The sequence below is a fragment of the Hyla sarda genome, chromosome 4 (genome assembly GCF_029499605.1).
Source record: "Hyla sarda isolate aHylSar1 chromosome 4, aHylSar1.hap1, whole genome shotgun sequence".
NCBI classification, from domain to species: Eukaryota; Metazoa; Chordata; class Amphibia; order Anura; family Hylidae; genus Hyla; species Hyla sarda.
In genome coordinates this window covers 321570955-321598291 of record NC_079192.1, presented here as the reverse complement: position 1 = coordinate 321598291, position 27337 = coordinate 321570955, and the positions used below count along the sequence as shown (strand labels likewise).

Below are 27337 nucleotides of genomic sequence, written 5' to 3'. Positions count from 1 at the left end.
CATACTTTTTGTTTTCATAAGAGGTAAAAGGGGAAAAAAAGACCCCCAAAATGTGAAACTCCCGCGTACGGAAATACCCCATATGTGGACGTAAAATGATCTCCGGGCTCACAACAGGGCTCAGGAGTGAGAGCGCAATATGTACATTTGATGCCTAAACTGGTGATTTGCGCAGGGGTGGCTGCTGGTTACAGCGGTTCTTACATAAATGCAAAAAAATAAAAACCACCCCACATGTGACCCCATTTTGGAAACTACACCCCTCAGGTAACGTAACAAGGGGTATATATAGTGAGCCTTAACACCCCACAAATGTTTGTGTTACCCTAAAGTTTTCATTTTCACAAAGGGTAATTGGAAAAAAGCCCCCCAAAATGTGTAACCCCATTGCTTCTGAGTATGAAAATACCCCATATGTGGATGTAAAGTGTTCTGCGGGTGCACTACAGGGCTCAGAAGAGAATGAGTGCCATTGGGCTTTAGGAGAGAGAATTTGGCTGGAATTAAGGGCCATGTGCGTTTACAAAGCCCCCATGCTGCCAGAACAATATAGTTAACAGTGCTAAGGCTCACTGTACCCCTTGTTACGATCCTTGAGGGGTGTAGTTTCCCAAATAGTTACTATGTGGGTGTTTTTTTTTGCTTTTCTGGCACCAGAGGGGCTTCCTAAATGTGACATGCCCCCTTAAAACCATTTCAGCAAAATTCACTCTCCAAAGTCCCATTGTCGCTCCTTCCCTTCTGAGCCCTCTAGTGCACCCACAGAGCACTGTACATCCATATGAGGTATTTCTGTACTCGAGAGAAATTAGGTTACAAATTTTGTGGGGCTTTTTCTCCTTTTACCCCTTGTAAAAATATGGGTCTACAAGAACATGTTAGTGTAAAAAATTAATATTTTGAATTTTAGCCTCCATTTTGCTGCTATTCCTGTGAAACACCTAAAGGGTTAACAAACTTTCTGAATGTCATTTTGAAAACTTTGAGGGATGCAGTTTATATAATGGGTTCATTAATGGGGGATTTCTTACAGAAAGGCCCCTCAAATCCACTTCAAACCTAACTGGCCCCTGAAAAATTCAGATTTTGAAGTCCTCTAATAGATTTAAAAAGTAAGAACATGTCAACTTCATAATGCAAAAATAAAGTAGAGATATTGTACATGTGAATCAATATATCATTTATTTATGTCTATTTTCCTTACAAGCAGAGAGTTTCAAAGTTCGAAAAATGCTAAATTTTGAAATGCTGAATTTTAAAATATGATGCTGGGATACATACTGTCATTAAATGCTAAAATCAAAGTATATTTTTCTCAAGACAACAGTGCTGCAGACTCCTGTACTGAGAATTATGAGAACACAGTGTCCTTTCTACCACCGATTGTCTTGAACTTTGAACTTCCTCCAGATTACCCGTCTACTAAACCCCCGAATTTTACTCTAAGTTGTAAATGGCTTTCACCAAGACAGGTTAGTAATCATTTATCATATTGAATACATTCAGCAAAAACTGTGTCTATGGACAGTTTTCCTTTCCATCAATGCAGATTCCATCCACATTGTACCTTCTAGAGCAGTGCCTCCTTCTCACAACTAGGCCTTTTATATGGCTGTTACCTTTTCCCACACTATTTTTGGATGTCCAATGGACTTCCTTGGCTCCAATAAGACAAAGAGGATTTTTGTACTATCCGTAAAATCTTTCTCAAAGTCTTTATTAGGGGGAAATAGCGCCCACCAAGTTTTTTCGTTTCTTTGGCTCGGTGTATCTCCACTTGATGTTTTTTTTTCCCCCTTTTCTGTTCTCAAACTCTTAACTTCTCTTACCTCTCTGGTACCATCTGATTAGCCAATAGGCGGTTATATTCTGCTTAGGAAAACCGGATGACGGGAGGGTCCTTACCTGCCTCTTCGTCGTCTGTTTGGCGATCTGCTGCGCCAATCTGAGAACACTGATCAATGCTATGCTATGGGATAGCATTGATCAGTATGTGAAGTCAGAAGATTGCTTGTTGTAGCTCCCTGTGGGTGCAAAAAAAAAAAAAAAGTGAATTAAGCCCTTCCCTATTAAAAGTTTAAATCACCCCCCTTTTCCAATTTGCGCTGTCGAATAGCAGTTAATGCGATGGCCCCGACATAAAAGCATTGTTTGACGATGCTGACATGGACATGCGATGGCCTCTGAGAGGCCATCGTATGTCAATTTGATCATATGTCGGGGCCATCGCATGTCGGGGGGTTACTGTGTGTGTGTGTGTGTGTGTATGTATGTATGTATATATATATATATATAAATATATATATACAGCAACAGAAGAATGCAGCAGCACACTGCCAGCACAAGGATATAGGTGCAACATGAATATGCAGTTAAAACATGGAGAGCTATACAGCTATGGTGTAATAGATGCAAATGTGAAACTATGAAATAGTGAGGCACTTAGCTCGCAAATTTGTCTCCGCCGGCGGTCAAATAGCTTGGACCGTCCCACCGCGATAAGGTGTATATATATATATATATATATATATATATATACACATTTTTGTTAATCACATGGTAATAGAAAGTTGTTTCTAATACATTGATTAATAAAATATAAAAAGTATTTTTTATTGACAAATACTCTTTAAATTGATGCCATTACAAAGTACACTTGGTGGTGCAAAAAACAAGCCCTTTTATGGGTCTGTAGGTGCAAAATTTAAAGCGGTATAATTTTTAGAGGGAGAGAAGGAAAAAACGGAAGTGCAAAAATGAAAATTGGCCTGGTCCTTAAGGTGAAAATGGGCTGAGTCCTTAAGGTGTTAAAGGGGTACTCCGGGGAACTAAACCCATAGCCCATCCTTTCCCTCTCACCAACCTATTTATTTGTCTAAATATCATTCATTAGCTATATACAGCAGTTTCCCTCTTTCAGCTGTCACTTACAGGAAGGAAATGAGAGAAAAATGTAATTCTCAAATCCAACTTGTCTTGGTGTAAACCCCTCACTAAGACTAGCCCCCGCCCTTCAGGACAATACCACCTGATTTATGCCATATTTCTGTTTGGTCTAGAGCCCTGGCTGTACAGCCACACCTCCCCTCCCCCTCCCTTTGTGAAAGCTGGTGAGCTGTGAGATAAAAGCAGTGAAGATTCTTAGTCACAACTGAGCACATAGCTGCTGTTTTTCTGCTGAATATCTAATCACTGACTGCTGCCATTCAGAGCACAGCATGATTTATTGCTGGGGGAAGGATAGTCTGAAAGAAAAGACATGTACAGTGTGTGTGTGTGTGTGAGCTGTAGTGTAAGCATGCACACAGATAGTGAAAGCAGTTGGCTAGCAGCAATTACACAGAGCTGCACTGACTTCTGGGATTTGTAGTCTGTGCTTCAAACAAGGAAAAAGTATTTAGGAGACATCAGGGGCCCAAGGAGCTGCAAAAACCACATGAATAACTACAGGAGACACAGAACGGGTATTGTGGTAACTTTGGGGAATTTTTATTTTTCTTAACTTCCTTGGAGTACCCCTTTAACTAACATTGTGCCCATTAACTATCCTTGTGCCCATGTGAATAACTATTCTGGTTGAGCCTCATTTGGAATACGTTTATACCTCAAGCATTCTTAAGTATATTTGCTTTTATTTATTCTGAATATTGCATTTTTTTTTTTTCAGCTCACTCTCTTATGCCAGCGTTTAGATGACTTATGGGAGGATAATAAGGGATGTGTTATCTTGTTTCCATGGATTCAGTTTTTAAAGGAGGAGACACTCGAAAACTTGAACATAAAATCTCCATATGAAATTGAGGTCTCCAGCAACGGTTCACAAGGCTGGATGCAGTCCCATGAAAAGACACATGCTGATGAGGTGTTATTGGACAGACGGGCTATACAGGATGTACAGTCAGTGTCTGCCCTAGTCAAATACATCCGGGACTTCAATGAAGCCCAACAGAAGAAGGCTTTTGATAGCAAACCATTCTTGTGCAATATCTGTTTTACAGAGAAATTGGGCAGTGAGTGCACCCACTTTAAGGCATGTGAGCATGTATACTGTAACACCTGTCTTAAAGACTACTTTGAAATCCAGATAAAAGATGGACAAGTACATGCCCTGAACTGCCCTGAACCAAAGTGCACCTCTGTAGCAACACCTTCTCAGGTAAGTGAAAGTTGGTTATTTTAAAAACCTTTTCTTAAAGGGAATGTGTCACCAAATATTGTTTACAATACATTTTTCACATTTCTTAAATATTTTTGGAAACCTTTTTACAAAATATAAAAAATTAATAACTTGTCATATTTCCTACTGTTGACAGCAGAGGGCTTACATGTGGAATCTGGTGAAAACAAGCAACTGCTGCAAATTCTGCCATGCTCATCTACACCTCCCTCTTTTGTCTGTGTGCAAAAGGAAAGGGGGAGGGGGGTTTTGTAGTTTTTATTTATTTTTTTAATTCCACTAGGAAGAGCCATTTTGTTGGTGACTGAAGAGTGTTACAGACCATCCACTGCCTGCTGCTGCCAGACATTTCTTGCCCACTGCCTCCTGCTGCCAGATGTCTCTATCCTGTTGTCAGACATTTCTTACTCACTGCCTGCCACTGTCAGACATTTCTTACCCACTGCTCCCTGACAGACGTTTCTTGCCCATTGCCTGCCGCTGCCAAATGTTTGTTAATCACTGAATGCTGCTGCCAGACATTTCTTACCCAATGCCTCCTGACAGACGTTTCTTGCCCATTGCCTGCCAATGCCAAATATCTGTTGCCCACTGCCTAACGCTGACAGACATTTCTTGACCACTGCCTCCAGCTGCCAGATGTTTTTTGACCACTGCCTCCTTCTGCCAGATGTCTTTTGACCACTGCCTGCCGCTCCAAGACGTTTCTTGCCCACTGGCTGCCGCTGCCAGACGTTTCTTGCCCACTGGCTGCCGCTGCTAGATGTTTCTTGCCCACTGCCTGCCGCCAGACATTTCTTGCCCACTACCTGCCGCTGCCAGACATCTCTTGACCACTGCCTACTGCTACCAGACGTCTCTTGACCACTGCCTTCCGCTGCCAGACGTCTCATGCCCACTGCCTGCCGCGGCCAGACATTTATTGTCTAATGCCTGCCTCTGCCAGATGTCTCTTGACCACTTCCTCCTGCTGACAGACATTTCTGGTTGCTAGGCTCCTTCCAAGGCACTGTAGACTATTCTGCAGGGGCATGTAATCCTCCTGCGAGTGAACCTTGTAGGATGACTAGTGGTCAGCAGGAGGCAATGGTTAAGAAATGTCTGGCAGCAGGAGGCAGTGGTCAAGAGGCATCTGGCTGTGGCAGGCAGTGGGCAAGAAATGTCTTGCAGTGACAGGCAGTGGGCGAGAAACGTCTGTCAACAGGAGGCAATGGTCAAGAAATATCTGGCAGCGGCAGCCAGTGGTCAAGAGACGTCTGGCATCAGGAGGCAGTGGTCAAGAAATGCTGCCAGATGTCTCTTGACCACTGCCTCCTGTTGCCAGACATTTCTTGCCCATTGCCTGCCTCTGGCTAATGTCTCTAGCCTACTGTTTGCCACTGCCAGATTTATCGTGTATGTCTATAGTTACAGTATAGAGGTATAGACATACATAAGATATTCCCCTATATATTGTATCTATAGACATACAGTATATAGAGCTATATAGTATCATGTATGTCTATACACACAGTATATATAGGTATATAGTGTCCTCTTCATTTTATACACTCTCATACAATGAATACAAGGTGCAGTAGAATACAGGCTGATGGGGTAGACAATGGCCAGGCCCACTGTACACACATCCTGGGGCCCTACTTTATAGGGGTGTGAATCGCCAAGAATTTGGCGATTCGATTCGAATCGCGATACCAGTGTGGCGATTCGATATATCCCGATATATCGCGATACCGTCTAGGTGACGATACATCGCGATATATCGCCCACCTGGGAGCATTCATAGATCCCAATAGACGCCGCTGTCAGCTTTGACAGCGGCGATCTAGTACTCCGGTGCTCACTTTTCTCATGTTATCCCGTCCGGGCTGCAAAATAAAATAAAACGCACTTTATCTTACCTGCCAACGAGCCCGCGGAGCTCCGGTACAGTCCGGTACAGGTGTTCGGTCCCCGGGCTGTATTCTTCTTACTTCCTGTTAGTCCGGCACGTCACATGGAGCTTCAGCCTATCACCAGCGGAGGCGGGACATCGCTGCGGCCAGTGATAGGCTGAAGCTCCATGTGACGTGCCGGACTAACAGGAAGTAAGAAGAATACAGCCCGGGGACCGAACACCTGTACCGGAGCTCCGGGGGCTCGTTGGCAGGTAAGATAAAGTGCGTTTTATTAAAAATTCCACATCCCTAAAAGAATCGATTCAAAAATATTTTGAATCGATTCTGTATCGGCAAATGAAAAATCGCGATTATCGCGAGAATCGATTTTTTCTTACATCCCTACTACTTTATCACCTCCCTCTATATAACCTTTCATACAATGCCGGTAGATTAGTATACAGGGCCCTGTATACTGGGGGAGGGCTTTGATGATTCTTCTCCCCGGAGCCCCCAGTTATGACACACTGTTATGGGGGATCTGTAGATGACATTGTTATGGGGGATCTGTAGATGACATTGTTATGGGGGATCTGTAGATGACATTGTTATGGGGGATCTGTAGATGACATTGTTATGGGGGATCTGTAGATGACATTGTTATGGGGGATCTGTAGATTACATTGTTATGGGGATCTGTAGATTACACACTGTTATGGGGGATCTGTATGTGACACTGTTATAGGGGGATCTGTAAATAATGCAGTTATGGGGGATCTGTAGGCGACACACTGTTATGGGGGATCTGTAGATGACATTGTTATGGGGGGATCTGTAGATGACATTGTTATGGGGGGATCTGCAGACGACATTGTTATGGGGATCTGTAGATGACGCACTGTTATGGGGGATCTGTAGATGACGCACTGTTATGGGGGATCTGTAGATGATGCACTGTTATGGGGGATCTGTAGATGATGCACTGTTATGGGGGATCTGTAGATGACGCACTGTTATGGGGGATCTGTAGATGATGCACTGTTATGGGGGATCTGTAGATGATGCACTGTTATGGGGGATCTGTAGATGACGCACTGTTATGGGGGATCTGTAGATGACGCACTGTTATGGGGGATCTGTAGATGACGCACTGTTATGGGGAAACTGTAGATGATGCACTGTTATGGGGGATCTATAAATAATGCAGTTATGGGGGATCTGTAAATAATGCAGTTATGGGGGGATCTGTAGATTACACACTGTTATTGAGGATCTGTAGGTGACACACTGTTATGGGGGATCTGTAGGTGACACACTATTATGGGAGATCTGTAAATAATGCAGTTATGGGGGATCTGTAGGTGACACACTGTTATGGGGGGTCTGTAGCTCACACACTGTTATGGGGGGTCTGTAGCTCACACACTGTTATGGGGGATCTGTAGCTCACACACTGTTATGGGGGATCTGTAGATGACGCACTATTATGGGGGATCTGTAGATGACGCACTGTTATGGGGGATCTGTAGGTGACACACTGTTATGGGCGATCTGTAAATAATGCTGTTATGGGGATCTGTAAATAATGCTGTTATGGGGATCTGTAAATAATGCTGTTATGGGGGATCTGTAAATTATGCAGTTATGGGGATCTGTAAATAATGCAGTTATGGGGGATCTGTAGGTGACACACTGTTATGGGGGATCTGTAGGTGACACACTGTTATGGGGGATCTGTAGATTACACACTGTTATGGGGGATCTGTAGGTAACACACTGTTATGGGGGATCTGTAGGCGACACTGTTATGGGGGATCAATAAATAATGCAGTTATGGGGGAATCTGTAAATATTGCAGTTATGAGGATCTGTAGGCGACACACTGTTATGGGGGATCTGTAAATAATGCAGTTATGGGGGTATCTGTAGATTACACACTGTTATGGGGGATCAGTAGGTGACACACTGTTTTGGGGGATCTGTAGGTGACACACTGTTATGGGGGATCTGTAGGTGACACACTGTTATGGGGGATCTGTAGCTGACACATTGTTATGGGGGATCTGTAGCTGACACATTGTTATGGGGGATCTGTATCTGACACACTGTTATGGGGGATCTGTAGGTGACACACTGTTATGGGGGATCTGTAGGTGACACACTGTTATGGGGGATCTGTAGGTGACACACTGTTATGGGGATCTGTAAATAATGCAGTTATGGGGGATCTGTAATTAATGCAGTTATGGGGGATCTGTAGGTGACACACTGTTATGGGGGATCTGTAGGTGACACACTGTTATGGGGGATCTGTAGGTGACACACAGTTATGGGGGATCTGTAGGTGACACACTGTTATGGGGGATCTGTAGGTGACACTGTTATGGGGGATCTGTAGGTGACACTGTTATGGGGGATCTGTAGGTGACGCACTGTTATGGGGGATCTGTAGATGATGCACTGTTATGGGGGATCTGTAGATGATGCACTGTTATGGGGGATCTGTAGATGACGCACTGTTATGGGGGATCTGTAGATGACGCACTGTTATGGGGGATCTGTAGATGACGCACTGTTATGGGGAAACTGTAGATGATGCACTGTTATGGGGGATCTATAAATAATGCAGTTATGGGGGATCTGTAGATGATGCACTGTTATGGGGGATCTGTAGATGACGCACTGTTATGGGGGATCTGTAGATGATGCACTGTTATGGGGGATCTGTAGATGATGCACTGTTATGGGGGATCTGTAGATGACGCACTGTTATGGGGGATCTGTAGATGACGCACTGTTATGGGGGATCTGTAGATGACGCACTGTTATGGGGAAACTGTAGATGATGCACTGTTATGGGGGATCTATAAATAATGCAGTTATGGGGGATCTGTAAATAATGCAGTTATGGGGGGATCTGTAGATTACACACTGTTATTGAGGATCTGTAGGTGACACACTGTTATGGGGGATCTGTAGGTGACACACTATTATGGGAGATCTGTAAATAATGCAGTTATGGGGGATCTGTAGGTGACACACTGTTATGGGGGGTCTGTAGCTCACACACTGTTATGGGGGGTCTGTAGCTCACACACTGTTATGGGGGATCTGTAGCTCACACACTGTTATGGGGGATCTGTAGATGACGCACTATTATGGGGGATCTGTAGATGACGCACTGTTATGGGGGATCTGTAGGTGACACACTGTTATGGGCGATCTGTAAATAATGCTGTTATGGGGATCTGTAAATAATGCTGTTATGGGGGATCTGTAAATAATGCTGTTATGGGGGATCTGTAAATTATGCAGTTATGGGGATCTGTAAATAATGCAGTTATGGGGGATCTGTAGGTGACACACTGTTATGGGGGATCTGTAGGTGACACACTGTTATGGGGGATCTGTAGATTACACACTGTTATGGGGGATCTGTAGGTAACACACTGTTATGGGGGATCTGTAGGCGACACTGTTATGGGGGATCAATAAATAATGCAGTTATGGGGGAATCTGTAAATATTGCAGTTATGAGGATCTGTAGGCGACACACTGTTATGGGGGATCTGTAAATAATGCAGTTATGGGGGTATCTGTAGATTACACACTGTTATGGGGGATCTGTAGGTGACACACTGTTTTGGGGGATCTGTAGGTGACACACTGTTATGGGGGATCTGTAGGTGACACACTGTTATGGGGGATCTGTAGCTGACACATTGTTATGGGGGATCTGTAGCTGACACATTGTTATGGGGGATCTGTATCTGACACACTGTTATGGGGGATCTGTAGGTGACACACTGTTATGGGGGATCTGTAGGTGACACACTGTTATGGGGGATCTGTAGGTGACACACTGTTATGGGGATCTGTAAATAATGCAGTTATGGGGGATCTGTAATTAATGCAGTTATGGGGGATCTGTAGGTGACACACTGTTATGGGGGATCTGTAGGTGACACACTGTTATGGGGGATCTGTAGGTGACACACAGTTATGGGGGATCTGTAGGTGACACACTGTTATGGGGGATCTGTAGGTGACACTGTTATGGGGGATCTGTAGGTGACACTGTTATGGGGGATCTGTAGGTGACACTGTTATGAGGGATCAATAAATAATGCAGTTATGAGGATCTGTAGGTGACACACTGTTATGGGGGATCTGTAAATAATGCAGTTATGGGGGATCTGTAAATAATGCAGTTATGGGGGATCTGTAGGTGACACTGTTATGGGGGATCTGTAAATAATCAAGTTATGGGGGATCTGTAGCTGACACACTGTTATGGGGATCTGTAGCTGACACACTGTTATGGGGGATCTGTAGGTGACACACTTATGGGGGATCTGTAGGTGACACACTGTTATGGGGGATCTGTAGGTGACACACTGTTATGGGGGATCTGTAGGTGACACACTGTTATGGGGGATCTGTAGGTGACACACTGTTATGGGGGATCTGTAGGTGACACACTGTTATGGGGGATCTGTAGGTGACACACTGTTATGGGGGATCTGTAAATAATGCAGTTATGGGGGATCTGTAAATAATGCAGTTATGGGGGATCTGTAAATAATGCAGTTATGGGGGATCTGTAGGTGACACACTGTTATGGGGATCTGTAAATAATGCAGTTATGGGGGATCTGTAAATAATCAAGTTATGGGGGGATCTGTAGATTACACACTGTTATGCAGGATCTGTAGGTGACACACTGTTATGGAGGATCTGTAGGGACACACTGTTATGGGGGATCTGTAGGTGACACACTGTTATGGGGGATCTGTAGGTGACACTGTTATGGGGGATCAATAAATAATGCAGTTATGGGGGAATCTGTAAATAATGCAGTTATGAGGATCTGTAGGTGACACACTGTTATGGGGATCTGTAAATAATGCAGTTATGGGGGATCTGTAGGTGACACTGTTATGGGGGATCTGTAAATAATGCAGTTATGGGGGATCTGTAGGTGACACTGTTATGGGGGATCTGTAAATAATCAAGTTATGGGGGATCTGTAGATTACACACTGTTATGGGGGATCTGTAGGGACACACTGTTATGGAGGATCTGTAGGGACACACTGTTATGGGGTTTCTGTAGGTGACACTGTTATGGGGCATCTGTAGGTGACACTGTTATGGGGGATCAATAAATAATGCAGTTATGGGGGGATCTGTAGGTGACACACTGTTATGGGGGATCTGTAAATAATGCAGTTATGGGGGATCTGTAGGTGACACACTGTTATGGGGGATCTGTAGGTGACACACTGTTATGGGGGATCTGTAGGTGACACACTGTTATGGGGGATCTGTAGGTGACACACTGTTATGGGGGATCTGTAGGTGACACACTGTTATGGGGGATCTGTAGGTGACACACTGTTATGGGGGATCTGTAGGTGACACACTGTTATGGGGGATCTGTAGGTGACACACTGTTATGGGGGATCTGTAGGTGACACACTGTTATGGGGGATCTGTAGGTGACACACTGTTATGGGGGATCTGTAGGTGACACACTGTTATGGGGGATCTGTAGGTGACACACTGTTATGGGGGATCTGTAGGTGACACACTGTTATGGGGGCTCTGTAGGTGACACACTGTTATGGGGGCTCTGTAGGTGACACACTGTTATGGGGGCTCTGTAGGTGACACACTGTTATGGGGGCTCTGTAGGTGACACACTGTTATGGGGGCTCTGTAGGTGACACACTGTTATGGGGGCTCTGTAGGTGACACACTGTTATGGGGGCTCTGTAGGTGACACACTGTTATGGGGGCTCTGTAGGTGACACACTGTTATGGGGGCTCTGTAGGTGACACACTGTTATGGGGGCTCTGTAGGTGACACACTGTTATGGGGGCTCTGTAGGTGACACACTGTTATGGGGGATCTGTAGGTGACACACTGTTATGGGGGATCTGTAAATAATGCAGTTATGGGGGATCTGTAGGTGACACACTGTTATGGGGGATCTGTAGGTGACACACTGTTATGGGGGATCTGTAGATGACACACTGTTATGGGGGATCTGTAGGTGACACACTGTTATGGGGGATCTGTAGGTGACACACTGTTATGGGGGATCTGTAGGTGACACACTGTTATGGGGGCTCTGTAGGTGACACACTGTTATGGGGGCTCTGTAGGTGACACACTGTTATGGGGGCTCTGTAGGTGACACACTGTTATGGGGGCTCTGTAGGTGACACACTGTTATGGGGGATCTGTAAATAATGCAGTTATGGGGGATCTGTAAATAATGCAGTTATCGGGGATCTGTAGATGACGCCCTTAGGGGCATCTATAGACTCACAGAGGCTGAACTGCCCATCTCTTGGGCAGGTGAGCTGCTGTCAGAGCCTGGAGCTGATCTGTGTGTATCTCAGAGGATATAATAGACTTACTGATTGATGTGCAACACTGTGACCCCTGACCTGCTCTCCTCCACTACACCGGCAGATAACTTTGTATGCAGCTGAATGACAGTGATGGGGGAGTAAGAGAACTTTCTGTGTAGAAGTTCCCAGCGCTGCAGTAATAATTAACCTGCCAGGGAGGGGCACACCAGCAAAAGTCCCGGCCCAGTGCTGCACAGAGGCACATTGATACCGGCAAACTTTGGTGTTTTAAAGTGACTGCGTTCCGGGAATGAACAGGCCAGGGTTGTGCCAGGCTGCCCGGAGCAGAGAGCAGGCATGCTTCAGCTTATGTATTGTTGGCAACAGCAGGTGCGGGATGGCAGTGTAATTACTGACCGCACTCACCAAGTTCTTCTGCGGCTCGCTCTGCTTTCTGACCGGCTCCTGCAGCTGCTTCACCTCCAGCTCTGCATTCACCACTGTCCTGGTAGTGGCGGCAGGAGCACCCGCTGCAGTACAGCACACTGGGTCGGAGGGGAGTGGCGCAGGGTCCGGCCTGGGCTTCTCAGTCAGGGACACTGATGTCTGCTGCATTTGTCATCTGGCTGCCCGGTGACCATAGAAGCAGCAAGGGAGAATGACAGTAGGTCAGGAAGCCCCCGCTGGTTCGGAGGCTTGTGGACTTTAGTAACATGGCACAGTTTCCCCTTTAGACGGGCACAGGCTTTGTTCTGCTCATGTCATGACATGCGCAGAACACAGCATTTAAGTCCTAATGTTCTTCTATGAGACGCGCTTTGTCTGGACTTTCCTATGTCCAGGGACTGCCGTAGAGCATCTGTGAAGGTGTCGTGATGTGACGTCATTACAGGTGCTCTAAGTAATGGCAGCCCCCATTACAAACATCATAAATAAATAACATGAAAAATAGATTACACTAACATTAAATACACACATTAACTTAATGTTACAGCACAATTTTATTAATATATATATATATATATATATATATATATATATATAGTGACACATTCCCTTTAAGGCCTTTGTATTTGCTTTTTCTTTAAAGGAAATCTGTCACATTGATAATGCAGTGCAATATACAGACTGCATGTCATAAAGAAAGATGAGCTGAGTAGATAATTAAAAAAAAAAAAAAAAAAAGAAAGAAAGAAAGAAAAAGTTCCGGGATAACTGGATATATGAACATCTTTTTATTCAAAGCTAAGTAGTCAAGTGGGTCGTTCTGCTTAGTGATTGACAGCTAATTGTCTTTAAGCTATTTGTAAATCACTGAGTATGTCTGCCAACTTTACTATTATGTCCGTAATCAGCAGAGATTTTGCATGAATAAATTAAAAGTTACACTGAATCTTATCCAACTTTCAGATCTTTCTGCTCTATAACATGATACCTACTGTTAAGATTTCATTTTAAATTTGCCAGGTCCCCTTTAACTTTTTATTTACAGTTGGGCAAAAATGTATTTAGTCAGCCACCAATTGTGCAAGTTCTCCCACTTAAGAGAGAGGCCTGTAATTTTGATCATAGTTATACCTCAAGTATGAGAGACATAATGTGAAAAAAAAATCCATAAAATCACATTGTCTGACTTTTAAGATTTCTGGCTCTCATCGACCTGACACTTCTTCTTTAAGAGTCTCATCTGTCCTCCACTCATTACCTGTATTAATGGCACCTGTTTGAACTTGTTATCAGTATAAAAGACACCTGTCCACAACCTCAAACAGTCACACTCCAAACTCCACTATGGCCAAGACCAAGGAGCTTTGGAAGGACACCAGAAACAAAATTGCAGACCTACACCAGGCTGGGAAGACTGAATCTGCAATTGGCAAGCAGCTTGGTGTGAAGAAATCAACTGTGGGAGCAATTATTAGAGAATGGAAGACATACAAGACTACTGATAATTTCCGTCAATCTGGTGCTCCACGCAAGATCTCACCCAGTGGTGTCAAAATGACCTCAAGAACGATGAGCAAAAATCCCAGAACCACATGGGGGGACCTAGTGAATGTCCTGCAGAGAGCTGGGACCAAAGTAACAAAGGCTACCATCAGTAACACACTACACCGCCAGGGACTCAAATCATGCAGTGCCAGATGTGTCCCCCTGCTTAAGCCAGTACATGTCGGGGCCCATCTGAAGTTTGCTAGAGAGCATTTGGATGATTCAGAAGAGTATTGGGAGAATGTCATATGGTCAGATAAAACCAAATTAGAACTTTTTGGTAAAAACTCAACTCGTTTGGAGGAGAAAGAATGCTGAGTTGCATCCAAAGAACACCATACCTACTGTGAAGCATGGGGGTGAAAACATCATGCTTTGGGGCTATTTTTCTGCTAATGGACCAGGACAACTGATCCGTGTAAAGGAAAGAATGAATGGGACCATGTATCGTGAGATTTTGAGTGAAAACCTCCTTCCATCAGAAAGGGCATCAAAGAAGAAACATGGCTGGGTCTTTCAGCATGACAATGATCCCAAACACACTGCCCGGGCAACCAAGGAGTGGCTTCTTAAGAAGCATTTCAAGGTCCTGGAGTGGCCTAGCCAGTCTCCAGATCTCAACCCCATAGAAAACCTTTGGAGAGAGTTGAAAGTCCGTGTTGCGCCGCTACAACCCCAAAACATCACTGCTCTAGAGGAGATCTGCATGGAGGAATGGGCCAAAATACCAGCAACAGTGTGTGCAAACCTTCTGAAGACTTACAGAAATGTTTGACATTTGTCATTGCCCTCAAAGGGTAAATAACAAAGTATTGAGATTAACTTTTGTTATTGACCAAATACTTATTTTCCACCAAAATTTTGCAAATAAATTCTTTAAAAATCAGACAATGTGATTTTATGGATTTTTTTTCTCATTATGTCTCTCATAGTTGAAGTATACCTATGATGAAAATTACAGGCCTCTCATCTTTTTAAGTGGGGGAACTTGCACAATTGGTGGCTGACTAAATACTTTTTTGCTGAATCTATACCTCACTATAAAGAAGCACCACTTTTTTAATTTACAATAAATAAATTTAATAATAAATTTAATAAATACAATTTTTTTAAAGGATGTGTGGCCTTAATACAAGGGGTGGGATATAATAATATGAACAAATTCTTGAACTTAACTAAGCCAGCTAAACATCTTGTTAAACATCTGGTGCAATCTTACACTGTCTATCTAAGTTTACCCTACTCAGAATAAGCCAGTTTTTGAATATCTCCTCCTATGTTTTATTTGGGCAAATTTATTATTTCTCGGTCGCTCTTCATTGGAGACACCTTACTGATGGGTATATGCTCTTGCCACTAGGAAGTGCTGACACTGGAAAAAAAATTGGCTCCTCCCTGGCAGGATATACCCACCCACTGGTAATGAGGTAATCAGTTTTAGCTAGTGTCCGTAGGAGGCAGTCTTTTTTTTAATCATTTTCTAGTAAGGGCTGTTTTGTTAAGTTCTTTACTCCCTTTTGTTTCCTTTTTTCAGGTGGGGGTTCAGGAGCATGGTACCTGTTCCCCCATATGCAGCTAAGGGGCACGGAACATAAAAGTATGTACCGTTAACTAGAGCTGGGCAGTATGACCAAAAATGCATATCACTGTATTTTTGCTAGTTATGGCGGTTCCACGGTATTTATTGGTATACCCCCCCCCCCGAGGAACTAATCATATATGACCCCCAGGCGCTGCTTTATTTCTTTAACAAATCATTTACACTTTCAAAATAACAGAAAACCAAAAAATGGCATCTGCAAAAGTTTGGGCACCCTGCAGAGTTAATATCTTGTACTGCCCCCTTTGGCAAGTATCACAGCTTGTAAACGCTTTTTGTAGCCAGCCAGGAGTCTTTCAATTCTTGTTTGAGGTATCTTATCCCATTCTTCCTTACAAAAGTCTTCCAGTTCTTTGAGATTTCTGGGCTGTCTGTCACGCACTGCTCTTTTAAGGTCTATCCATAGATTTTCAATTATGTTGAGGTCAGAAGATTGTGAAGGCCATGGCAAAACCTTCAGTTTACGCCTCTTGATGTAATCCCCCATGGATTTCCAGGTGTGTTTAGGATCATTATCCATTTGTAGAAGCCATCCTCTCTTTAACTTCAGCTTTTTCACAGATGGCATCAAGTTAGCATCTAAAATTTGCTGAAATTTTATTGAATCCATTTTTCCTTCTACTGAGATGTTCCCTGTGCCACTGGCTGCAATACAACCCCAAAGCATGATTAATCCACCCCCATGCTTAACAGTTGGACAGAGGTTCTTTTCATTAAATTCTGTTCCCCTTCTTCTCCAACCGTACCTTTGCTCATTCCGGCCAAAAAGTTCAATTTTAACCCCATCGGTCCACAGAACATGTTTCCAAACTGCATCAGGCTTGTCTATGTGTTCATTTGCAAAGTTCGAATGCTGATTTTTGTGGTGAGGATGTAGAAGAGGTTTTCTTCTGATGACTCTTCCATGAAGACCATATTTGTACAAGTATCTCTTTATAGTGGAATAGTGTATCACAACTCCAGTGTCTGCCAGATCTTTCTGGAGGAATTGTGCCGTAAAACGTAGGTTTTTAATTGTTTTTCTCACAATCCTGCGAGCTGTTCTGTCTGATATTTTTCTTGGTCTTCCAGATCTTGCTTTAACTTCCACTGTTCCTGATGACTGCCATTTCTTAATTACATTCCGAACAGAGGATATTGACATCTGAAAACATTTTGGTATCTTCTTGTAGCCTTCTCCAGCTTTGTGAGCGTCAACTATATTCAGTTTCAGATTTTTAGACAACTTTTTAGAAGAACCCATGGTGCTGATTGTTGGGGCAAGGTCAGATGAGTCTGGGCATTTAATACCTTTGAGATTGACATCACCTGGTCTTCCCAGATGATGATTGAGAACAATCCATGACACTGGCAGGTCTCAGCTTTGCAAAGGAGGCAGTGCATGCTATAAATTCTGAAGGGTGCCCAAACTTTTGCGGATGCCATTTTTTTTGTTTTTCTGTTATTTTGAAAGTGTAAATGATGGAAATTAAATCTAACTTATGTTGACATATTATAAGAATGTCTAATCTGTAATTTGATGCATTCTGGAGATTTTTCCATCTTTCCTTGGCTTCTTTATGCACATTAATAAAAATTTTTAAGTGGTGCTGACGTCAGTGCCAGTTAGCTGCAGAAGCCCCGCCCGTGCCAGTTACAGCAAGATATACACATAGAATAAAACTACAATTGTGGGCAAACGGCCAGGAGGATCCAGGCAACTATTGTGCGGGAGAAAATATCTTAGTTTTCCTTTAAGTTGCGAGCGGAAAGCTGTCAGCTCCCCATGCAAGCGCTAAAAGCCAGGCTTTTAGTGCTTGCAGAGGGAGGTGACAGCTTGCCGCGGCTCACATCTCATCTCATTCATTTAAAGCGCCGGTGGCCCGCAAGTCATTCATTTAAAGCATGGCCCGCAGTCATTCATTTAAAGCGCAGCCGGCAAGTCACTCATATAAAGCGCCAGTGGCCGCAAACTCATTCATTTATAGCGCCGCCGCAACTCCTCTGCGGCCGATAATTCATTCATTCGAGGGGGGAGGGGCCCAACCGGTATTGCGGTATGGTAAAAATTCATATTGTGTAGGGAAAAAATTTTGGTATTCGTTATTAACCGGTATACCTCCCAGTCCTACCGTTAACCCCTTCCCGCCAACGGCCAGCGGCTGGGGTTGCACCCTGGGTCCAGGTCCGCCTATCTTCCCTGCTCGTCCCACTGTCTCAGCCTGACGTGATGCAGGTCACTTAAAAGCTGGCTGGAGACCTACATTAATCCCTCCTCCACAGGCTGCCACATCTGCTGCCGCTGTCCCGGATCCCCACGTCCAGTGCGAGGTCTTCGTGGAAGTGTCCCTGCATAGCCATAGATTGCACCTGCTCTCATTGGGCCAGACAGTAGTCTCACCTGTCACTCATCTCACAACTGCCATGTCCATGGCTGGATTTCCGTACCCCACTACTAGTGCAAGGTGACCGCTGGAGTGCCCCGTTGTCTACATGGACCTATACCAGTAAGCCAGACAGTGGTCTGCATGGTTTTCTCTGCCACCTGTCACTTCTCCAAGGGCTGAAGTATCTGCGGCTGAAGTTCTGGTACCTCACTGCTAGTGCGCGGTGTCCGGTGGAGTGACCTGGCTTGTCCTGTGGACCCTATGCTGGACGAAGGGGATACAATCCATGGCTCCTAAGCCTCCCTTGATCTCCCAGAGTGATGGGGATTTTATTCATGGGTGCGCCACATGCTGGTTCACGGGGTTTCCTACTTTATCAGTTCCCTCTCCACATGCCTGCCGCTTTCATGGCTTCAGGCTTGTAGCCCACTTTAAGTGTGTGGTTCTGGATGCAGGACCCGGTGTGGCCACGGTCCCTATGCCGGGTAGCCAGACTGTGTCTGCATGGCTTTCTAATCCACCAGGTCACCTCCCCCCATTCCTGCCGCTCCCGTGACTGCAGTCCGGTGACTCCTTCCATGTGAAGTTCCACAAGGTGTGCCTATGGGTTCATGGGACCTCTTCTGTGTCTGCATGTTTCCTGCCCCACATGCATCCCTCATCTCTTGCATCTGCGTAGCTGTAGCACCATTAGGAGCTGGGGTGTTGGCATCTCCTGCAGGTTCCATGGCTTTTCATGGCTACAGGTGCACTCTCGGTTTCCCTTTTCTAAGAGTGCCACGTTGGTCTGCTAGGGGCTGGGTTGTGACACACCATTGGGTGCTGAGTGTCTTCCATTCTGCCGGACTTTTGGATATCTGCGGTTTCCTTCGTGTCTGCAGTTTGGTTCCCCTCTACTACACGTAAACATGTCTGTCTCTCTACGTATGCTAGGTCCTCTGCACATGTAGAGTCCGCCCGCCCTTATGTTCGGTGTGGTGTGCCTTGGGCCTTCATGTGGTCTTGTTCTGAAGTCCTGCAACGGTTGAGCACCTCTGTTCTGGCAGGGGGCCTGTTGGGGTGACACACTCAGTTCAGGCCCCCCTCTGCCTCCAGGTATTTTCCTGGTTTCCTGTGCAGGGTGGCTCAGGCATCTGCTCTGTTGCCTTAGGCACATCTAGGATGGCTCACTTGGCACCCATCTGGTCCAGGGTTCCTCTCAACGCTGTTGGTTGCTGTGTGTGTGTGCTTCCTACTCGCGTTTGTAGCCATGTCTTGGTTTCCTTGCCCAGCACCTGTATCGAGGATTCCGATCCCTTCATATCTCTATGTTGTCGTAGGGTTCCTGGGGGGGCTACGTCCACCCAATATTTTGTCTGGTTGCTGTAGGGTGGCATTTCCCTGCTTCAACAGTGCCTGGCGCACTTGTCAATCCTTGGGTGCTGGGGATCAGGGAGCTGGCGTGGTTGGTGCCTGGGGGTTTTCTCCCGACCACCCCTTGTTCTTCCCCTCGCTAGGGGGAATATTTCCCTGAGCCATCCCTCTCCACCTGTTTTTTTTTTTTGTTATCTACTGCAGCTCCTGCTGCCTTGGCACTCTCCTCTGTTGGAGGAGTTTATGCACTCATGTACGGCTCAGCAACTGCCAGTCTAGCCACTGTCTGTTGTTTGGGTCCTGCCATAGCTCTCCTCATCCCTTGGTGTAATCTCCCTGGGATTTATCCTCACCTTGATGGTGTTTGTTGTGCAACACTGACACGACAGTCTTCTAGAGTGACCCCCCTGTGTCCCGTACCTGGGAGTCTCTTCTGGGTTCCCTTTAGTTTTTTCCCTCCTTTCCCGTCCTGACGGGATGTTGCTTCGGAGTGCTCTGGTCCTCTCGGACCACTGGGGTCCAACTCTGGTTAGTCTCATTGGCTTGGACGCTATCCTAGACTGCTATGGCGTGCCTTCTTTTTTGGTTTGGCCCTCCTGGTTCTTTGGGCCTTCGTGATGGTTGAGGTCTCATGCAGGGTTGGCGATCCTGCCCAGACTTCTCCGTTTCCATTGTGGGCGGTCTTTCTGTACCGCACTTCTTCTTGTCTCGCCACGGAAGTTTGTTTCCCGGAGTGTGTGACAGCCATTGGGTTTCCTTCCCCCTTCTGGTGTGAGTCTTCCAGGAGAAGCAGGAATCTCCCATTTCCCATGTCGGCCACTCTGGTGTTCTGGGATGCTCCATTTTAGGGTCTTCTGCTCCTTCTTGACCGTTTATACTTCCATGTTCGTCTTCCTGGTTACTCGGGTACCTCCAGTGCCCATGTTTGTCTCCTTTGCATATGATGGTCCCTTCCCTTGGCGTCCTAGTCCATCTCCTTGGACATGGGATCTTCCGGGAGCTCAGTTTCTGGGCTTCGGTCATCTCTGGCATAGGGTCTCGTCCACAGGCCTTACGGTCGAGTGGGTTCAGTCTGTTTCCCTTTCTCTAGTGGTTGTTATTCCCACCCTAGGGGATTGCTTTGGTACATCCCATCTGTAAGGTGTCCCCCAATGAAGAACGACCGAGAAAAGGAGATTTTTTTTTTTGTACTCACTGTAAAATCTTTCTTGTAGCCTTCATTGGGGGACACCGCACCCACCCATATCTTCCTTTTTTTTGTCCAGATCTTTTCTGGGTCTTTTTTTCTGTGATTCTTTTACGGGGTCCTTCGGACTTCGGACTGTCTTTGTTGGCTTCTCCTACTGCTTTGTGACAAAACTGATTAGGTGACTACTTTTTTTTCCTAGTGTCAGTACCTCCTAGTGGCAAGAGCATATACCCATCAGTACGATGTCCCCCAATGAAGGCTATGAGAAAGAGATTTTACGGTGAGTACAAAAAAAATCTCCTTTTTTATTTGTTTTATAACGCCTTGTCTACATAGAAAAAAGAAAACCCACAAAGAGGGCTACTAAGGTCTAGGCCAGCTTGAAATCATAATAATTATACATCTGTACACGTACATATTGGGCTAGCATATAAAAGTGACAAAATACATGAAAAGTCGAAATATTGCTTGGCAGCGTCCAGACAAGTATAACATTTAAAACATATTCACAAGTACTAGTTGAATAATGCCTCAACAATAAAGTGACGTATGCAGGGTGCACTTCTAAAGTTCGTCAAAGCAGGTGTTGAGCTTAGGAATGAAGCGTGCTGCCGTGGGCTTCTCCTAGCTATATTTAGGGATGATCTCAGCACCGAACAAACCTTTTGACATGTCTGCCTCACATCTCCAAAGTTCTTACAAATGACAGTATACTTTAACCCCTTAAGGATGTAGCCAATTTTGGTCTTATGGACCAGGTGATTTTTCATTTTTGCACTTTCGTTTTTTTCCTTCTCCCCTTCAAAAAATCATAACGCTTTTAATTTTGCACCTACGGACCCATATGAGGGCTTGTTTTTTGCTTCACCAATTGTACTTTGTAATGACTTCACTTATTTTAGTGGTGTGAAATTAAAAAAAAATGCCATTTTGTTAATTTTCGGAGCTTCTGTTTCTACTCAGTGCACTTTTCAGTAAAAAAGGACACCTTTGTTTATTCTTTAGGTTCATACGGTTACAAGGATACCTAGTTTATTTAGGTTTTATTTTACTACAAAAAAAAAATCCTAACTATATGCACCAAAATTAGTATGTTTAAAATTGTCACCTTCTGACGCCTATAAACTTTTTAATTTTCCACATATGGGGCTAAATGAGGACTCCATTTCTGTGCAGTAGTCAGTAGTTTTTATCGGTACCATGTTTGTTTTGATAGGACTTTTTAATCACTTTTATACATTTGTTGATGGTATATGAAGTGACCAAAAATGCACAATTTTGGACTTTTGTATTTTTTTTACATGTATGCCATTGACCATACGGCTTAACTAACCTTATAGTTTAATAGTTTGGACATTTACCCACGCGGCGATACCACTTATGTTTATTTTTTTTATTATATTAATTTATTTAAAAAATGTGAAAAGGGGGGAGATTCAAACTTTGATTAGGGCAGGGGCTCATTCACATTAACTTTTTACAATATATTAACTTTTTTTTTTTTCTTAGCTTCCATAGGGGACTAGAACACGCAATTATTCGATTGCATACAATAATTAATGCTAAGCTTTGGCTCAGCATTTATCAGTGTTATCGGTGCTCTGCTGCTCCAGCCTGCGGAGGCTGGAGACAGCAGAGGATCACTGACTGGATGGCAATAAGGTAGGTAAGGGCCCTCCTTCTGTCCTCACAGCTTATCGGGACATTGATATTTCATTGTGATGGTCCCGATCAGCTCTACTGAGCTGTCTGGATCGTTTCACTTTCATTTTAGATGCTGCAATCAACTTTTATCGTGGCATCTAAAGGGTTATTGCAGGGCACGATGATGCTCGGACGATGATGCTCGGCATTAACCCTGGGTCCTGGATGCTGATAGCAGTGTTTTAAACACCAGTAACGGGACCAGGGCATACAGGTACGCCCCTGGTCCTTAAGTATCAGGATGTAAGGGGGTACTCATACACCTTTCGTCCTTAAGGGGTTTAAACAATTTACATTTTTTTTTTTTATCTCATCTGTGGTTACAAAACATTGCTCCTAATGCAAAATCAACATGAATTTGTGTACACAGATAAAACAACTGACTGATAAATAAGAAATTAACCATGGCTCGTTTCTGACAATATGTATACATAAATATTATTTTGTTGTATGTATGTATGTATGTTCCACAAAAATGTCCAAACGGCTAAAGATATTAACATAAAACTTGGCACACATGTTACTTATATGTCAACAACAAACATAGGATAGGTAATTTAACCCTTACTCACCCCCATTTGCCAGGGGCGGGGTTTATGTTTAAAGTCCCATACAAGTCTATGGGAAATATATGTTACTGCATAACTTCCAAACGGCTGGAGATATTTTGATAATATTTGGTCACATGTTAATTATATGTCCACTTAAAATATAGGATAGTTAATTTAACCCTTAACCACCCCCATTTGTGAGGGTCGGGGTTTTTGTTTAACCCGTTCAGGACCCATGACGTAACGTTACGTCCCGACACCCTGGGTCTTAAGGACCCATGACGTACAGTTACGTCATGGGCAGTTCCTGTCCCCGCCGTGCGCAGGGCGGAGATCGGGTCGGGATGCCTGCTGAAATCGTTCAGCAGGCATCCCGTGCAAATGCCCAGAGGGGTCATCAGACCCCCCCATGTCGGCAATTGCCGCAAATCACATGTGAATTCACACATGTGATTTGCGGCTATTTCGGCGATGACCCGGAGATACAATGTCGCTCCTTCCCTTCTGAGTCCTCTAGTGCACCCACCAAACACTTGACATACACATATGAGGTATTTCCTTACTCGAGAGAAATTGGGTTACACATTTTAGGAAGATTTCTCTCCTTTTACCGCTTGTAAAAATTCAAAAACCGGGTCTACAAGAACATGCGAGTGTAAAAAATGAAGATTTTGAATTTTCTCCTTCAATTTGCTGCTATTCCTGTGAAACACCCAAAGGGTTAACAAACCATTTGAATGTCATTTTAAATACTTTGAGGGGTGCAGTTTTTATAATGGGGTCATTTGTGGGGAATTTCTAATAAGAAGGCCCTTCAAATCCACTTGAAAACAGAACTGGTCCCTGAAAATTTTTGATTTTGAAAATTTTGTGAAAAATTGGAAAATTGCTGCTATAATTTGAAGCCCTCTGGTGTCTTCCAAAAGTAAAAACATTTCAACTTTATGATGCAGTCATAAAGTAGACATGTTGTATGTGTGAATCATTATATAATTTATTTGGAATATTCATTTTCCTTATAAGCAGAGAGCTTCAAAGTAAAAAAAAATGCAAAATTTTCAATTTTTTCATCAAATTTTGGAATTTTTCACCAAGAAACGATGCAAGAATCAACAAAATTTTACCACTAACCTAAAGTAGAATATGTCACGAAAAAACAATCTCGGAATCAGAATGAAAGGTAAAAGCATCCCAGAGTTATTAATGCTTAAAGTGAAAGTGGTCAGATGTTCAAAAAATGGCCGGGTCCTACAGTGAAAATTGGCTGGGTCCTTAAGGGGTTAAAGTCCCATGAAAATCAATGGGAAATGTATGTTCCCACGTAACTTCCCTACGGCTGGAGATATTTCAATACCTGGTACACATATTACGGGTCGGGATAGGAGGACGGGATAGGAGGTAGAGATAGGAGGTCTGGATAAGCGAACGGGATAGGAGGATGGGATAGGAGGTGGAGATAGGAGGACGGGATAGGAGGTCGGGACAGGAGGTCGGGGTATGAGGACGGGATATGGGGTTGGGATATGAAGTCAAAAGCTTCCTCCTCTGTTGATTTTTCCTCCCAACAAGGATGAGGAAGGAAAAACCGGGCAACGCCGGGTACTCAGCTAGTTTCTTAATAAAATGTGTAATAATATACTCCAAAAGCAGGGACAAAGAAATATATCGGGTTATATGCAGACCCATGGATTGGGTTCAGGCTTCTTATCATTGCATGAACAATTAAAGCGACAGTAGAAGATGTTGACTGACAGCTTCTGGCCAAGAATCCATATACAGGTACGGATAGTAAATTTGTGTATTTGTGTTTAATTGCAGGTAAAGAATCTGGTAGAGGAGGAACTTTTCAGCCGCTATGATCGTCTCCTCCTGCAGTCAAGCCTGGATTTAATGGCTGATGTTGTTTACTGCCCCCGTCCAAGCTGTGAGACACCAGTCATGCAAGAGCCAGAGAGTTCAATGGGCATGTGCACAGTCTGCCAATATGCATTTTGTATTGTTTGTAAAATGACCTTCCATGGAGTCTCCCCTTGCAAATTCACCGCAGGTATGTTCATAAGCTCCCGTCTCCTTTACTGACAAGCACAACAATAAATTGCATGGTGTCTGACCCTAAAGTCATATTACTAAAAAATCAGTTGTGCTTGTATATACATCAGGTATAAATTGTAGTAAATTCGGTGTGGGGAGGCCATACCCCTTAGTACTAAGCCCCATCAAACCCGGCTAGCATGGCAAAAAGTAGCTAAATTTTGGTACAAGCCAAGTTCTAAACAGTTTGAAGGTCTACTAAATCAACCTTCTAATAACTTCTAGTTATATATGAAGTCATATATATTGTATATGTATGGGTTTTAGCTTTAATTTTTTGCTCTCAGAAAAACTTGTAACATTACGTGAAGAATATCTGGCTGCGGATGAAGAAGGCAAGAAATTCATGGAGAAGAGGTATGGAAAGAGAGTAATTCAAAAAGCGGTGGAGGAAATGGAGAGTATGGAATGGCTGGAGCAAAACTCCAAGTGTTGTCCTCGATGTGGAACTCATATTCAGGTGAAGATAGTGAATAAGACAGGTTCATTTGTTTATTTAAAGTTCTATTGTCATTAAAATAAACTATTAACATGTTGTCTAGACATGTCAAAAGTTTAGATCATGCCGATCTTAATAGCCAGGTGAATTGCGTTGCAGCGGGTGCTTCACTCTATGGCTGTCAATCAAATGTTATTCTTTCACTGCATTAGTTTATTGAGTAAAAGACTTAACCACTTAGGGACCCAGGGCGTACAGGTACACTTTCGCTCCCTGGTACTTAAGGACCCAGGACGTACCTGTATGTCCGTGGGAATTTAGTTCGCCGGGCGGGGATCGGTCCGGGGTGATTGCTGATTCCGAGGCGCTGTGATTCCGGTCATATGCGTCACGTGATGACCCAGAGATACACGGTGAGCAGGAGTGCTGCTATTGGCCGGACGACCAATAGCAGCTGGCAGGGGAGGGGTTAATGTCCCCTTCTACTAGCCTACTGAGTTCAGTCAACGGGCAGAGCTGTGAGAAAGAGCCAGGGACCACCCCCCCCCCCCCCCTCTGCCGAGATCTGAGCCCCTCAGGGCTGAAGAAGGGTCCTTTAGTCAGGGGGAGTTTGTATGCAGGGGGACAGGTATAAGGTTAAAAGTAGAATATAGTCAAAATACATTTTTTTTTAATTCCCCCCCGACCCCCTAATAGGTCCTCAAGGGTCTGCCACAGTTTTTTCAGCATGACCTGGGTCCTATTAGGGGTTCAGGGTGCTGCATTTGGGCCCCCCATTTTTTTTTTATCTGTGTGTGACTTATAATCACACACCATTATATAAAGTATACACCAAAAACACACACACACTACATACTTGCAAGTACCCCCCCCCCACCACCACCAATGCCACTGCATTTTCAGCGGAGGAGGCATACGCTTTACTTGCCTCCGACTCCGAATCTGCCAATGAGGACGAGGAAAATCCTACCTTCCTGTGTTCTTCCTCGTCCTCCTCCTCATCTAGCACTGATGATGAGTCCCCTCTACAGCGGCGCAGACGCACCCCCCATGAAAGTGACCCAGTGGCTGACACTAGTACGAGCGTCCATGCTGCTTGTAATAGGAGTCCGACCCCCCCCCAGACAAGCGTACCATAGCCCCCTTCTGGTAAACCTGTCTGGAGACCCCTAGAGGCTTATCAGCCACGGATTCCTGAGTTTGTTGGCAACTCAGGAATCCAGATTGACACGGCCAGATACACTGAAATTTACTATTTTAGTTACTTTTTCAGTGACCGCTTTGTCAATGTAATGGTGGAGCAAACGAACTTGTACGCCCAGCAGTTCATTGCCCACCACCCTGATTCTTTTTTGGCCAGGCCCAATGAATGGCGCGCCATTGATGCAGCCGAAATGAGGACATTTTGGGGCCTCTTGCTGCATATGGGCCTGGACAAAAACCCAGTGTCAGGCAGTACTGGAGCGGGACGTCCTCTACCAGACCCCGCTTTACAGTATGGTCATGGCACAGAGGCGGTTCAAGGCCATTCAGAAATGCCTGCATTATACTGATGATGCGACATGTCCCCCCCGAAGTGATCCCGCCTATGACCGACTTTACAAAGTAAGGCCGGTCATCAATCACTTTGGGGCCA

General features: G+C 44.4%; 1 protein-coding gene across 1 annotated transcript in view; it reads left to right on the top strand.

Moving 5' to 3' along the window:
* Positions 1 to 27337, top strand: part of LOC130369554 (E3 ubiquitin-protein ligase RNF14-like) — a 60887-nt gene that overhangs the window by 22883 nt on the left and 10667 nt on the right. The window contains exons 4-7 of the mRNA XM_056574929.1: positions 1321 to 1472; positions 3668 to 4156; positions 24990 to 25218; positions 25550 to 25722. Of these exons, the coding sequence (XP_056430904.1) occupies positions 1321 to 1472; positions 3668 to 4156; positions 24990 to 25218; positions 25550 to 25722 (1043 nt within the window). The remainder of the gene's footprint in view (positions 1 to 1320; positions 1473 to 3667; positions 4157 to 24989; positions 25219 to 25549; positions 25723 to 27337) is intronic.